This window comes from Mauremys mutica, chromosome 1, assembly GCF_020497125.1.
Source record: "Mauremys mutica isolate MM-2020 ecotype Southern chromosome 1, ASM2049712v1, whole genome shotgun sequence".
NCBI classification, from domain to species: Eukaryota; Metazoa; Chordata; order Testudines; family Geoemydidae; genus Mauremys; species Mauremys mutica.
This window is the reverse complement of record NC_059072.1, coordinates 180,591,921-180,608,062: the sequence shown is the minus strand read 5'-3', so window position 1 is coordinate 180,608,062 and position 16,142 is coordinate 180,591,921. Positions and strand designations below refer to the sequence as shown.

The window sequence follows — 16,142 nt, the reverse complement described above, 5'->3', positions numbered from 1 at the left end:
GTACACTGTCCTGAAGCTAGAATAAAAGAAGTCCAAGAATCAAGGAGCTGAAATCAGCTCCTTTGCTTCTCCCTCTCCTTTAAGTGCAGCAGTGAATCTGAGCCACTCTGTGTTTGTGTATACATAGCGTAGTTCAAATGTTCGTCCGGTAGGATATATGAAACAAAGGGCTGCTTTTGTTTGTGCTTCATTCCTAGTATATTTGAACTTTCCGCTGTCAGCAATGCTGTGTAAATGAGATTTGTTATTGCAAATCTGCTTACAGGAAACTGCTAGTGAACCTGCCAGGGACTTTACAGCAAAGCTACATCTCCAGCAAAAAGGTAAAGGATGTTTGCACAAATGTGGTGCATATTTTAAAAGCCTTTTACAATATTTTGGGTTTTTTTAAAATGGCAATAACTATATTTTTATATATTGAAATTTTAAAAGAAAAGGACAAAGAGGGAGAAACACAAGTAGAGCAACAAAATCATCAGGTTCTTAACAATGCAGAGCTGTATCCATTGAGGAAAACATTGTGGTGCAGTGAAGTAGAATATTTTAGTAGTGATTGATTAGTATGTACTAGTAGCAATCATTTTTGTAATGATAATGAACAAGTAAAACAAAGAGTAATCAAATTTTGAAAAGTACTAGGCATAGACCAACGGATTACCCAACAATAATAATTTAAACACAACATTCAGTATCAGATACAGAAAACTTAATGACAATGGATAAAAACAAGCAAAAAAATCCCCAGTGCCTTCTTTGTACCATGGTCTATCCAAGGCAAAATGGGATAAGACTATAAATATCCCTGCCATATTCCAAAGGAAAAATACTATATGATAGAGTGTTATCAAAACTGACCAAAATTAGGCACAGGGTGGTAGTTTTCCAGCTCCTTTTTGTATCCTGGCCTCAGGATAATCCATGAAGGATCTTGAGATCTCTACGCAAAAGAATAAATGGACACAAATCTGACATCAGGAATCATAACATTCAAAAACCAGTAGAACACTTCAACCTGTCTGGCCATTCAGTAACAGATTCAAAGGTGGCAATTTTGCAACAGAAAAGCTTCAAAAACAGACTCCAAGGAGAAACTGCTGAACTTGAATTGATATGCAAACTAGATACTATCAGTTTAGGCTTAAATAGAGACTGGGAATGGCTGAGCCATTACACACATTGAATCTATTTCCCCCATGTTAAGTATCTTGTCAAACTGTCTTAAATGGGCTATCTTGATTATCACTACAAAAGTTTTTTTTCTCCTCCTGACAACAGTTCATCTTAATTAATTAGCCTCTTAGAGTTGGTTGGGCAACTCCCACCTTTTCATGTTCTCTGTATGTGTATATATTTTGTCACTATTTGTTCCATTCTATGTGTCCGATGAAGTGGGCTGTAGCCCATGAAAGCTTATGCTCAAATAAATGTGTTAGTCTCTAAGGTGCTACAAGTACTCCTGTACTTTTTGCGGATACATACTAACACGGCTGCTACTCTGAAACCTGAGATTTCAAGGTAGACCTTTTGGTTCTCACAAGTAGGCTTGTATTGCAGATCTGAATCCTGAAGAACCTCCAAATAATTCCAGTGTTGTAGGACACAAATAACTTTGAGGCTTTAAGAGGAGTGTAGGTATTATCTGATTGAAAACCTATAAAAAGTTGTGGGATAAATAATCTCAGATTTTAAATCACTAGGTTTTATTAGATTTTTATTAGGTTCTTAAAGCAGATTTGAAACCACAGCTTTCAAAATGTTCTCTGCTGATTCATAGGCATGAGCATATTGAGAAAATTTACAGATTGTTCACAAATATGTGATGGAGTACAACATTGAATTTTTTTATGTTTATTTTTTAAAAAAATCATATTATAGGTGTAGACATATAAGTCTTAGGGGAGAAACATTGTTTTAAGAAGAATATTTAGGAAAGCAATTCTCAGCAACTTAGAGACATCACTAAATGTTCTACTTATTATTTTGTGATTTTTTTAACCTCATCTTTTATAACATGAGTAATTAAAGAGCAAAACATAGATTTCATATTGTTATCAAATAATATGCAATTACCATTACTTCCACCTACTGATTCCTTCAAACCAAGTGTTAGTCTGTTTTACAGTAGGGAATTGCAGGCTGATAAACAGGAAGATGTTTCAGCTTAGCGAACAGAAACTGAGGCCCATATGGACTTGATATCATGGGTGTAAAATGTGCAAAGAGAGACTGTTATCTGTGAGAAGTTTAGCATATCTCATATTGACTCAGCCAGATGAAAGCTCCTTTCTAACTCACATTAGAGCTGTTGCTTACATAATGTACCACAAGCATGCTGATTTGAAACTCGCTTGCAGGATTCAAACAGTATGTCTATTGACCAGATGGGAGATTCTGTTAAGCCTGCTCTAATGTGTGGCCGCCAGTTGGCAGTCACAACTGCTGATGACAGGTATAGGACTGGTTGTTGCAAGGGAGGAAAAAAATGTAAAATAAAAAGAAGAGCTTCCAGCTGGGTCCAGATTAACCCAGCTTTTGCTGGCTCGGCTAGAGTGACAGTCATACTTTTGTTTCACCTGAGTAGAGTTACTGCTTCTAGTTTACTAAGGGTCCAGCCTGACTCTTGGTTTTGATAATATGAAGGATTTGCTTAAGTCCTGCAATCAGATGTAGAACTCCACTGGTGAAGTTCTGTTCAGTCTAATGTCTGGCTGCCAGTTGGCAGACCCAACTGTGCTTTGTTGTCCCCTTTAAAAACAGCAGAATAATACAGAAGCTAGAGGTCAGTTGTTCATTTGTTGAATCTGTTAATTGTTATGTGATCTCCATCAAAAAGTGTGATTTTTCTTGATTTTTATGTCTGTCACTAATAGTGAGTCACAGTTCCCTGCCCTCATTAGGTATCAAGACCCACTTTATGCCCTCATGGATCCTCAACCAGTGTTCTTGTCACTTGATTTGGACAAGACTAAGCCTCAAACAGAAACTCTTTCAACAACTTTAGATACTATGAGCCCTTGACTGTTTTCTCTTCAGACCCCTCCACGCCACTGCGACTAGAGACTTGAATTTTGTTTTTTTTTCATTTTTATGGGCTTGCAGACATTAGCTGTATTCCTCCACCCAAAACAACTAAACTGTAGTTGCATTTAAACAAGACACTTAAAAAAAATTAAGAAATGGAGCAGAAACAAAAAATCATTTAAAAATATCTTTAGACTCTGGCTGAAAGAAGCAATGCTAATTTTATTTATTTCATTGTACTAAGCTAAAATGTGCTGATCTAACAAGCACCCAAAATAAGCACAAATCCCATCCTCACAGCAGTCATCCATAAACCCCTCAAAGCCTCAATCCATCCCCTTCTCTGAAATGGTCAGTAGAAAAGGTGGCCCTTGCAGTACTCCTCAAGCCATAAATCAGGCTCTGGGAGACCAAGGGAGAAGTAATTTTCAGTGTCAAGGGGCCTTCACAGTGAACATCCTTCCAGGCATTCTCTCTTGATTAAATTGATAGTGCTCCAGCACAAGTATCTCTGCTTTTGTCAGCTGCAGCACAATCACACAGCAGAGAAATATTTTCTCAAGTAGTCTTTCCCTAAACCATTTAGCGCTTTAAATGTCAAGACTAATACCTTGAGTTCCACTTGGAAGCCCATGGGTAGGGTGAGAAGCTTAAGTTACAAAAGTTAGTGGCTGCTAAAATTGGTTCTTACATGAAAGAGAAGAATTTTAGGCCTTTCTCATTATAGACTTAGCCCTGACAGTTCTCATTGGTTATGCTATTGTTATAAGTAGCGGTGGTATTATTTATATAACAGCACCCCAAATTTGCCAAGCACTGTACAGACATGAAGGAAAAGACACTACATGTACCCAAGCACATGTATTTTTTGTGTCTAAAAAACACAAAAAATAAAGGCTGGGGGGAAATGATACAACATACAAGCAAAAGGGGTAAGTTATCGCTTTCCTTCTAGCTCTGAGTTACATGTAGCTGAGCCATCCAAGAAGCATCCCAAGAAAGCAGTTGTGACTCTGAGAAGTGATCTCTGGTACTGGCTCACCACTAACAAATTACTTTCCCTTCCATGCTTGGCTCTGAAAGTTTGTAGGAAGTAGAGGTTTATGGAGAATGGAAATTCCATTTTGTGGGAGGTTTATATATTATAAACCTCCCACAAATAAAGTAAAATATTGAATTTACTTCCATACTGTATTTTTAAATTAGTTTGATTCTAAAATTCTTGACAATAACACTGTTTAAAGTGATGCACGCGGTAGTGTGGGCAAAGGCTGTCAGCCTTTCAACAAATTAGTGTCTCCATTCTGATCCACATGCTATTCCTGTGCTCAGAGGGTGAGGAGCCCAGCTTATTCGTTTCCATCATCTGTTCTGTTCTGTGTTTTTAATGGTTACAGCATGCCAGTAGTATTTCTATCTATTGACAGTCTCATGTTTTGTTTTTGTTATTTTTTCCTAAGAGATAATGTTTCATTTCTGTATTTAGTTATATTGGGCATACCATGTTGATTTTTCTGGAGGTCTTCCAGCTCTGATCTGAACCTTTGGATTGGTATAAGCTGAGCTCATGCATTGTATTTCAAGGGATAGGATACTATCTAAATTACTGGTGTACTCTCCATAATGATTTGTCAAGCAAGGACAAGCCAATATTTTTAAAAGGGATTTAAGTGATAGTTGCATGAAATATCTTGGATTAAGGAGCAGCAGGAATTAAAGCCCACGGTTTAACCACAGAACAAGTACCATATGAGCATAAGCCAGGCAAACTTCACCACATCAACACTAACACACTGCACGTCATACAGATCAGTCACAATGGCATTCAGTTCTTGGCTTCTGCTGAGATTGCCAACAAAGGTGATAATTGTGATGGTGGTTTCTAGGATATGATGAATCAGCCACCAAGCAGTTACTGGATAATAATTAATTTAGGTCACTAATGCCTGGATCTTATTTGAACTAGTGATCAATTGTGAGTTGCAGAGCTCTGCAGGTATTTATCAACCCCATGAGTTAGCCAGTCTCCCTCTTTCTGCTGCTGACAAGTAAAGCATACATACTTCATTGCAGTTGTTTTCTACTTATCAGAGCATGATATTCATTTACTAGTTCTGTTTCTGAAGAGGGATGAACAAACCTTTTGTTTGAACCAGGCATGTGTGCTTGATTGTAAAACAGCATTTGTGCAATAGTGTGTGAATTGAGATGTACTTATACTGTTAGCATGTTTGCTCTTTTTTTCTTTGACCCTCAGACATTACCCCTTGTGACTGAACTGTTTCATCTCAGTGGGTTTTTTACTTTTATAAATACTATAAATAAATAAGACAGGCTGGCTATATGCTTTTCCCTAGCAGAGATACAGAAATGGAGGAGAAAGTTTAAAAAAAAAAGAGAAAAAAAAATAGAAATCTGTTACGAATCCTGCAAGTGTACTGTGTAAATTGGGAGAGAAAATGGACATACTGAAGCTCAAAAGTCCACCATCATGACACTTAATGGGAAGCAAATGAGCTTGAGGAATTGCAATGAGAGAAGTTTCACAATTACACCAATTGACTTCACAATATGTTTGTCTGATGTCTGTTTAGACAGAATCATTTATCAAGGTCCAGAGATTTTCATCCAAGTAAGAATCTCTCCAGGTGGTAAAAATTTTCTCTTAACAGTGAAAAACAGGAGGGGTTTTAGAACAGCTGCTCTATCTGCTTGAATTGTTACCTGAAAGCAAAAGTTGGTTTTGAGATGGTCTAACTTCATATTTCCCTAAATAACTCAGACAGATTGTACCCCTCCCTCCCTGCCCCAGAGTTTCGTCTACATTCTTCTGTCAGGAGCAGAAAGTTCTGCGCCCCTGAAGAACAAAATGAGGGCCTGGTCTTCAAACCCTACTGATCTCCTGAAATCAGCAGGGAGCACAGTGCTAATCATAATATTGAAGCTGTGAATAAATAATGACAGCATGATTAAAACACAGAGACTGCATCCAGCATCTCCCACCTCCCAGGTGGATGCCCTAACAGCCATTCTCTCTCTCTTTCTAGTCCAGTGACTATTTACTGATTTCTCCCTGTCTGGCAGAGGGGGAATTGAACCTGGGTGTCCCACATCCCAGCATTGCAACACTTAAGTCCTTTTGTGGATCATACTCTCAGAAACTAAATATATATATATTTTAAAATAGATCCTGAACTCCATGGTTTTAGGTACAGGCAAATATACTAACATTTCAAAATAAACTAAAAAAAAAATTAGTTAATATGATTTTTTGTTTATCTTATAAGCAGTTATCATTATGATTTCTTCTTATACTTCATTAATGCATGAAATTATGAATTTTTAAATTATGTATTATGCCTACTCCCAGGAAGCAGATTTCCCAGCATAGCACACAGCACAGAGGTTGACAATGTTGGTGATCTCTCACTGACTGTCACATTGTATGTGGAGCCTATTTATCTCTCTATATCAGAAAGATAGACCACACCAGTTCAAAAATCCTTAATTTTTTTCCTCTCAGAAAGTTGGGTAAAGACTCAAAAGACCCAGATTCTGAAACCTCACTCATTCTCACCATACAGAGAATGATCTGCTTCATGTTCTTGGATTCTAACAGCTCTGAAAAGGATGTTCCTGGTCATTCACTTTTTTTTTTTCTGAGCCTTCCTCCAAACCGTTTAGTAAGAGAGGACCCGTTAGTCCAGGACTCCCTTGACATACAGTCACCTATCCAGTTAGTACTCCAGTCAGAGACACAAAGAACAGAATAGGGATACTTAAAGATATAAAGATTCTCTCATTGATTATTTTCTTAACTTAATGGGATTTTTTTATTAACTTTTTTGTCATAGACTGTTTTTTGGTTATTGTTTGTCTATTACTACAACAATCCAAAACCAGCATTTCAAAATGATCTCTGCTTTGAAAGAACCATAAACTGATTTTCAAAATAGAGGCAGGGTGAGCAAGAAATAGCACAAATTCTTCAACCACTAATTAACTCTGTTGCTTCATGTCCTGGAGATGGACAAAGGAACCCAAATGCTATGAATCAGTGTCTGGAGTACAGAAATCAATTTAATGAGCACAAATTTATTTTTATTTTTATTTAATTTATCTTTCTCTCTTTTAGAATTATCTGTACGCGTGCGCACGTGTGTGTGTAATTCGTTCATTTTAAGATTTGTTTATTGGGTAAATATATATGTGTTTTCTGCAAGATGCTTCAGTTCCTCTCTTTTTTGACCAGACTACACAAACTTAAACCAATTTCTGACTCTTTTGGAAGAGATTTAAAGAAGCAGAAAGAAGTAACTAACATTATAAAAACAGAGCATTTGCTGTCCTGCAGGCCCACTGTATTTGGACTTGTATTTTCCTTTTGCCTCTTGTCAGCCATATACAGAAATATCTCTTGTGCTCAGCAGTGAGTGAACTGGGGGCATGTTCTTTTAAATGGTGAGGTTAGAACTGGTTAAAAAAATTCCATCTTTTATTCATCGGTATTGTCTTATTTTTTTAATCATTTACTTATTTATTTATTTGACAAAATCCCAAACATGCCAAAACTGAAAATTTCAATTTGGAAATACCACCACCGTCCTTTTGGTGGATCAGACATCTGGACTCGGCTTCCTGGCCAGAGTGCATTTCCCATTACTCTATCATTCTTTCAGTTATACCCATGCAACTGGAAGTGATTTCTTTTTAAAGTTTTCAGTTGTAAGAATAAATTTCACACCCTTGAATACCTAAGTTGCAGGTAAAGGAAGTTACAGCTTATGGAAATGTCACTGGCAGCCGGTTATCATCAGAGTGACTTTGGTTGGCATTAAATGCTAAGCAGAACTTGCTCTGTCATTGCAAGAGGTAGAAATGTCTCCTATGAATGTGTCTGATGTGGGAAGTTCTGCTGCTTGATACATCTGCATGTAGTAATCATTTGTATATAATGAGCGAAAGAAGAATTTTCCAAATTGATTTCTATAACAGATTTTCTCTCTACGCTAAAACCTGTTAAAAAATAGTTTTCTGCAAATCTAATAATTTAAATAATCTAATAATCCAGTAGTGCTTCAATATGAGAACTTGTTTTAGCCAATTTACTATTCTTTGGATAACAAATGCAAAAGGTTTCTGATGTTGTTTGTTGTCTATGCCTTCTGGAACAGAAAACAGAAAGCAACCAGCTCAGGACATTAAGTCATTGTCTCAGTAAAGGATCAGATACATGCAAAATAACCATTTGTTTTCCTTTTTAGGCTTTAGTCGGTGTAGTGAGAGGGAGAGCAGACCCCTCCCCGGTTTTCTGGTAGTAGTTGAATGTTGCAAATACATAATAAACCCAAATATCCAAACACATCAATCATGTGTCATCTCAAATATGCATCTTGTCTTACATTTGAATTGCTTCCCAAATATTCATGAAACATTCATTCATGATATATGCACTATGTGCCATGTAGATAGATGCAGATAGATGTGCCATGCAGAAACAATTTCAATCTGTGCTTAAATTCAGAGGGTAAGGCAAATTGTCTCCATGAAAGATCCAACAACTCTTGCAAATACATTCTGCATATCCTGGTCCTCACCTCTCGTTGTGTAGCTGCCAAGGAATATAATGCAGCTTTGGGTGTACAGTACTTTCTGTAGAACTATCATGGCAGGGGAGAGAGCAGGACAAGTATCAGCAAAGAAGTATATACCTTGTAAGGATAGAGGGAACTTGAGTAGTAACAGGGAGGATCATCGTGTCCTCCCAAGTTTATATGGTGATTAGAGAAGTGAAGAGATCTGCACCCTGATGAATGCCAGGCCACTTCAAAAATATAGGCTGGTAATTGCCAGGGATTCCTTTTCAGACACTCAGATTTGCACACACTCTCTGATAGCTGAAGAGGAAAATACTCGGTCTCCAGGGTCTGGGAAGTGATGGAAGTATTACTCCTTAGACCCACAAGGGGGTGGAATCATATTTTCCACTTCATAGACATAGTGTGAGATTTGGCATCCACAACACTATTCTGTTTTATATATTGAAAGTATTTTCTATGCTGCTTATCAACACAGATTCCAAAGGCCTCAAAACATTAATGGATTAGAGGAAGTCCCACCATTTAGGATCCATATGTGCTATGCATTTCGAACTCAGTTCTATTCTGTAAATACACTAGGACCTGGGTTTGGCCCTTAAATCTGACCTGAGGTCTTTGTAGGTTTTAATCAAAATTTGCATACATTGTGTGTTTAAGAGTTTGGGATTTTGCAATCTTGAATCTTGTGGAGAATGACATTTTGCTATCCATAATGTCCTTTGCTTCCCTGACTGTGTTCAAATAGTTTCTCAGATCTTATCGGGCTCTAGATGGTAGGGCTCTGTGCCACTTATAAATATTTCAAATGATTAAATCCCATTTTAATCCTTGTGCAGCTAATATAGTGAAATGTTTATAACAGTGAACACTGATAGGCCCAAAATATAATCTACTTTAAAACTTTTGTAATAGTAGCCATTTTGCTTACTAAAAGTCTTTCAACTCTTTGGAATAAGAGCTGCAACACAGTTTAAAACAAATTTATTTGTTGTGTGACGGATTTCCAACCAGCCCAGGAATGATTGCTGCTTCAAGGTCCCTTCAGTTTCATTGCTAAACAGGGTTGACAACTTTCTAATCCCACAAAACCAAACACCCTAGCCCTCCCCCTTCCATGAGGCCACGCCCCCTGCACCGCCCCTTCTCTGAGGCTCTGCACAGTCACTACATTCCCCCTCCCTCAGTTGCTCGCTCTCCCCTACCCTCACTCACTTTCACTGGGCTGGGGCAGGGGGTTGGGGTGTGGGAAGGGGTGAGGGCTCCGGCTGGAGGTGCGGGCTCTGGGCTGGGGCTGGGGCTGAGGGGCTTGAGGAGCAGGAGGGGGCTCCGTGTTTGGGAGGGGCCTCAGGGCATGGGCAGGGGGTTGCGGCTCAGGGTTGGGGCACAGAGTTACCTCCAGTGGCTCCTGGTCAGTGGCTCAGTTGGGGGGCTAAGTCAGGCTTCCTAGGCGGAGGCACGGCAGGCAGCTCTGCACTTTCCTCTCGCCTGCAGGCACCACCCCCAGAGCTGTGGTTCCCGGCCAATGGGAGTGTGGAGCCGGTGCTCAGGGTGGGGCAATGAACAGAGCCCTTTGCCCTCCGTGCCTAAGAGCCAGGAACTGCTGGCTGTTTCCGGGGTGCAGTGTGGAACCAGGACAGGTAGAGACTAGCCTGTCTTAGTTCTGCAGCACCGCCAACTGGACTTTTAACGGTCCAGTCAGCAGTGCCGACCTGAACCACCAGGGTCTCTTTTCAACTGGGTGTTCCAGTCAAAAACCAGACACCTGGTCACCCTATCTCTAAATAAATCTAGGGAATTATTCCATATCCATTGATTCAGTTTCACCTCTTTCATTGCTACTTTGAATGGGAAATCTAGGTAAGAACATAAGAACATAAGAAAGGCCGTACCGGGTCAGACCAAAGGTCCATCTAGCCCAGTATCTGTCTACCGACAGTGGCCAATGCCAGGTGCCCCTGAGGGAGTGAACCTAACAGGCAATGATCAAGTGATCTCTCTCCTGCCATCCATCTCCATCCTCTGACGAACAGAGGCTAGGGACACCATTCTTACCCATCCTGGCTAATAGCCATTTATGGACTTAGCCACCATGAATTTATCCAGTCCCCTTTTAAACATTGTTATAGTCCTAGCCTTCACAACCTCCTCAGGTAAGGAGTTCCACAAGTTGACTGTGCGCTGCGTGAAGAAGAAGGTGTTGCAGAAGCACTAGTTCAGTGGGTCTTCAGACCAGTTCCACAATGATCCAACCCTTCCTTCAATAAAAGCTCACAACCACTATCCTTATGAACTTATTTTATGTTTTAGGCAGCCCCAAGAACATTTGATCCACATTTGGCTAATTTAACTTTAATTTAGACGTTCCAAGGCCTACATAGAGGAACCCTCCTCAGATTAATGAAAATATTATTTTTTCACTGTCCTTTCTTTACCAGTAGAACAGATTATTTTGTTGAAAAAAAAATCAAAGCACCACTTTTTATTCATTCAGTAGAAGTAATGCATGGAGTCTCTTCTTAATATATTTATTGATGTTAACAGTCTAAAATGTTAATGTGAATCATCCCCCACACAGATACAGCCATATCACTCGCATTCAAATAGTAAAACAAATAATAAAAGTAATACAAAAGTACCCAGAATTTTCTATGAATTGTCTATTCCTTCTCCCATGCACCTTCTTCCATGGTTGTTTTAGTGGAGCGCCATAATCAAGGCCAGAATAAGTCATAGTCAAACTAGGCATGTGCCTAGGTCCCAAATGTGAGGCGGGAAAACTGAAGCCCAACAAGTAACTGTAGAGTACACTCAGCCCAGTCAGGTTGGCCATGCTGTGGATCTCTCAGCACCAGCTGCTCATCTTGCTGGTGTTTGAGCCTCTGCTCACCATGACAGGGTTCATAGCACCACTCATTCAAATTTAGCCCAGCTGCCCCTCCATCATGGCAGAGGTGCCCAACCATTCCTCTGTCAGCGAGATCAGCACCCAGAGCAGCATCAGAAAGAGCAGCCGGTCCTGGCAGATCCATCGTGGTGATTGTACTCTACAGGTGTTTGTTGTTCGTGAGATGGTAGGGCCTCTAAATGTATGTTGCTTAGGTTGATGAGTTAATCTGATCCTGCCCATATCCTGACTCAGATATAATTTGATAATTGCATTCACTTAGCCATGTCCCCTGACAATGAGCATGACCCAAGTCTCTCTGTTATTTGGCTTCCATCGCCATAGTATTTGAGTTTCTATTGCATTCATGTATTAGCTCAGTAAGTAGCTCAATCCCAAAACTCATTTTTAAACAAAGTAATAGGTATTTTTTGATTGTCATTTAAACGAAGAACAATTAATTAAAATAAAACTAATCTGGAATACATTTTGCTTCACAAAGACAGCTATGTGTAATCAAAAAGAAAAATCTAAGAAGGGATCTCTCCATCCAGTGGACGCCAATAGTAATTTACCAGGTAGGTGCATGGCAATTATTGTGACAACAGAAAATTTGTACAAGAGAAAGATACCAGTATGTGAACTTTCCATTATTTATTTATGGAACCCAGGTAGGTTACCCTTTTTTATGGAAGATTGTTTGATATTCCACCCTAGTGAATGCATTTTTAGATGATTCTTTCTGAAGAAAGGATTTCTAAATGGTTTTCACTTGTCAGTCTTGAACTAACTTGGAGAAGGCGTTATTTTTAAAATTATCTTGTCAATTTAATTGTGGCACTAACAGAGGCAGGTATCAGCAGTTTTCTTCAGATTATGCTAAAATCTCATCTATTATTTAGTTTAAAACTGACAGCATATATTAAGGCTTAATGAAGGCTTTTAGTAATTTCAAGACTAAATTTATCTTCCCACATTTTTGGATGTTTCTGTCATTTCTGAGGGCTATGATTTGAACAAAAGTTAACATTAAGAGAGTTTCATTTGAGTTATTTTAACTTTAGATAGGTAGAACTTTGATTTTGCAAAAAAAAAAAAAGCCATGCTTAAGACGTAGTTACAAGTGGACTGGTTTTAAAACCAGCCAGAAGGACTTTGTTTTTGAAACGTCACTTCTTAAAATATTTGTGGAAGAATAGAACACTAGGAAGTAGTTTGTATTCTGCTTGAAATTTTAACTGATTTATCATAATGAAGTATGTGTTGTGTTCATTGTCTTTTGAACTCTTTGAAAAGCAGTAGATTTAAATGATTCTGCAACTTTTATGGAGTAAGGAGAATTATCAAAATCATATTCTGGATATATACTTAGGAGTCTAGAGTAATTCTGTTTTATTTGCTAAGGTAATACAACCGTGGTTTTTAATGAGGAAAAAAACTGTATTGTTTCAGTAATTTTATGCAAGAGATGAGTATTGAGTTGCATGGTGGATGAGCTTCCTATCAGTCAATTTTTTAATTTGAACCAACACAATTGACAGAAGAATCATACAACTTATGTTCGCTGGTTTATCACAAATTCTTCACAATCAGGGCCCTTTTTTCTAATCGGGCTTTTGGTACAATCTTAGAAGTATTATTTAGTTTAGAATTCAATGAGGATTAAGTTTTATGTTTCATTTATGGTGTATTTGGTGAAAGATCAACAAGCAAATGACTGTAGGAAGGTGAATTCTTAAGGAACATGAATAAACAATTCTGAAACTAATATCTGAAAAAGCAAGTCCTGTAGTTTTTCTCTATATACAGTTTTCAGCATTAGATTTCCCTTCCTTACAGTTACACAAAACTGAATTATTAATCTCAGAAATGTTAGCAAATATTCACGATTGACACATGTGCGCAGGTTAAGAGTGTGGTGATTAATGTGTTGTGTGTAGTGTGTTCCCTTGTTGTTGGAGGCAAAAATCAGTGGGCGTGTGCTATGTGAGTGTTGGGACATTGCTTAACTGTATCCTTTTACTTGGCATTTCCTTGCAAGTAGGGGTTTATGGGAGGATGTCATACTTAATCTCCTTTAATCCTTTTACAGTGATCTTAATGTCCTCAAATTTCTTGTGTTTTAATACTGGCAGTGTAAGAGTTTTTTCATGTCTTGTTTTTTCTTGGGGAATTGGAAGGGAGAATAGGTGTCTTCTCCCCTTCCCAACCTACATGTTTTAGGTATATTGCTACTTGGTGAAAGAAACAACCCCATGATGTGTGGAAATATGCAGGTAGTGAGAACGTTTGAGGTGAGGGAAGAGGAGACAGTGAGAGTCTACAGTAATACAAGTTTGGGCTGTGGATCTGAAGGTTCACTACTATTGATCCATGATGGGGAGAAGCGGTTAATCCTTATGGTTGCACATGATGAAATTTATGCTTGATCAGTTTTCTTAAAACCAAGCACAAACAAAAAAACAATATTTATTTAATTCACACAATGTGAAAATGATTAGAGCACATATTACAGCTAAAAACCATTGTGTGGCATCAATGGTGTGACACAGCAAAACAGAAGTTCCACATTTTGTTCATTGTCATGGGTTTTTATTTCTTGTGTTTGATTGCAAGTTCAAAGGTTTAGAAGTGTGATGACAGATTTTTCATGAAATAGTGGCCATCTTTACTGAGGGCATCCTCTGGCTTTAGTTCCACAGAAAACGAAGGAAGATGGGCCATCCTTATGTAAGGGTAGTCTCAGTTTCATATTAGGCTTCAGCAAAATTAATTCATCTTCCTTGAGGGTTGTTTGTGGATTCAATCCCATTAGAAACATTTGGAGATGGTACCATCTTTTATTAGGGACACCCACTTGTTAGTGAAATTCTGGTCCTTTCAACAGAGGGAATTAGTAGCTTCAATTCTTTTGAGTGGCATGACTGTAATTTACGAGAAATGAGCCATGTGAGTAGGGGGAAATAGTGAATGCAATGGAAAATATAAGAAAAGCAGTCTTTAGTGACTTTGCTTACATACAACATAATTTCTTCCCATGTGCATTAATTACTAGTTTACAATAAGTTCAAAATATATGGAAAGTGTGAATGATGATAAATTAGCTATTTCTTAGTGAAAGAGTTCTGAAAAAGGTGAGTAACTGCAGAAATAAGATTCCTAAGGGTCCCATCTTTAATTATTTTTAACTCATAAACTGGCAGATTTATTTGAAAATCGCCCACAGAATCAATTTTTACTTACAAATTGTGTGCTGTGAGTTTGGGGAATAGAGACTCTGTATTCTGCATAAATCACAAGATAATCCCTTGCTTTAAGTTAATAACTGCATCCAACCTTAATATAGAGGTGCTCTGTATATAAAATTACATTTAAGAAATAAACTATGATATAAGAACATTAAGGTTGCAAAGTCAAGCACTCAGAAATTAGGAAATGCCAGAATTAAGGTTGCCTGTACAACCTTAGTTTGGCTCCATTGTGTGTATGGATTAAGATACAATTTTTAATTATATCATGTACTACTTTTTCCACTGGACACCTGCCTCATTCAGTGCACAGGAAGAACAGCGCTCACTGAATGAACAGTATTCAATATTTATTTTTATCCTCATCATTCAGTCTGTGGCCCCATGCATTGTTTACTATACGTCATCCAAACCCTGCATTTAGTACAGAATTATTAACTTCCAACTGAGATTTCCCTCATAGTATCTTTGTGCTAAGGATCGGAGTGTTAACCTCATTTTACAGATGGGGAACTGCATAGCGATTTAAGCCAAAATTTTCAAGAGTCAACAAATTTTGAGTTCTTTGTTTGAAAAGCCTATGGCCTGATTTTTTAGTGTACTTAGTATTATATAGCACATTATATGGGAGCGCATCCCCATTGACCTCAGTTGTAGTTATTAAGTATTTCCACAAATCGGACCCCATCTGTCTGAAGTTGGTAACGAGAAAAATAAGGAATACAGTTCAGGGTCACCTAAGAAAACATTGGTTAAAGTGACATGCCCAGCATAACATAGGAACTCTGTGGCAGAGGCAGGGATAGAATAGAATTGTCCAGGGCAGCACTGAAGTTAAGTGTGAGACTGTCTTTTTAATCCTGCCATCACCTGCCTCATTTATTCCAGAAGTTGGAAGGTATGTGCTGAATGAGAAAGGGGTCTTATAGACAGCCTAATTTTAATTATGCAGCTCGATTCATTCCCAGAGCACAGTCTATTCTGTGCACTGAATGAAACAGAGGTCCTGTGGAAAAAAATAGTGTTATATAATTAAAAATTCTATCATAATGCATACACACAGGGGGGTTGAATTAAATTTGCACAAGCAACTTTAATTCCAGTCTTGAACTTTTGAGTGCTTGACTTTACAACCTTCAAGTTATTTACATGTAATTTTTAATTAATATTAAATAGATAATTTTTCCTCTCTGTGAATATATATGAAAATATTTAACTATTACAGTACATATAGCACAGTATAACTTGTGTCCTTTGAAAGAAAGTCATAATGCTATATTTACCACATGCAGTACAGGATGCATTTTCAGAGTTGTACGTACTGGGTTAGATTCCAAATTCCAATCATTAGCCTCTAATCTGCATTTTACAGACCTGAAATTCAACTAC

At 38.1% G+C, this 16,142-nt stretch overlaps 1 protein-coding gene across 6 annotated transcripts in view; it reads left to right on the top strand.

Annotated features, from left to right (window-relative positions):
- Window positions 1-16,142, top strand: part of CADM2 (cell adhesion molecule 2) — a 996,746-nt gene that overhangs the window by 428,616 nt on the left and 551,988 nt on the right. For 2 of the 6 annotated variants that reach the window (XM_045002083.1, XM_045002079.1), the window contains one exon: window positions 266-323. The exons of 3 other annotated variants lie outside the window; for them this stretch is intronic. In XM_045002083.1, the coding sequence (XP_044858018.1) occupies window positions 266-323 (58 nt within the window). Of the gene's footprint in view, window positions 1-265; window positions 324-16,142 lie in introns of those variants that run through there. One more of the 6 variants, XM_045002086.1, reaches the window with a different exon arrangement.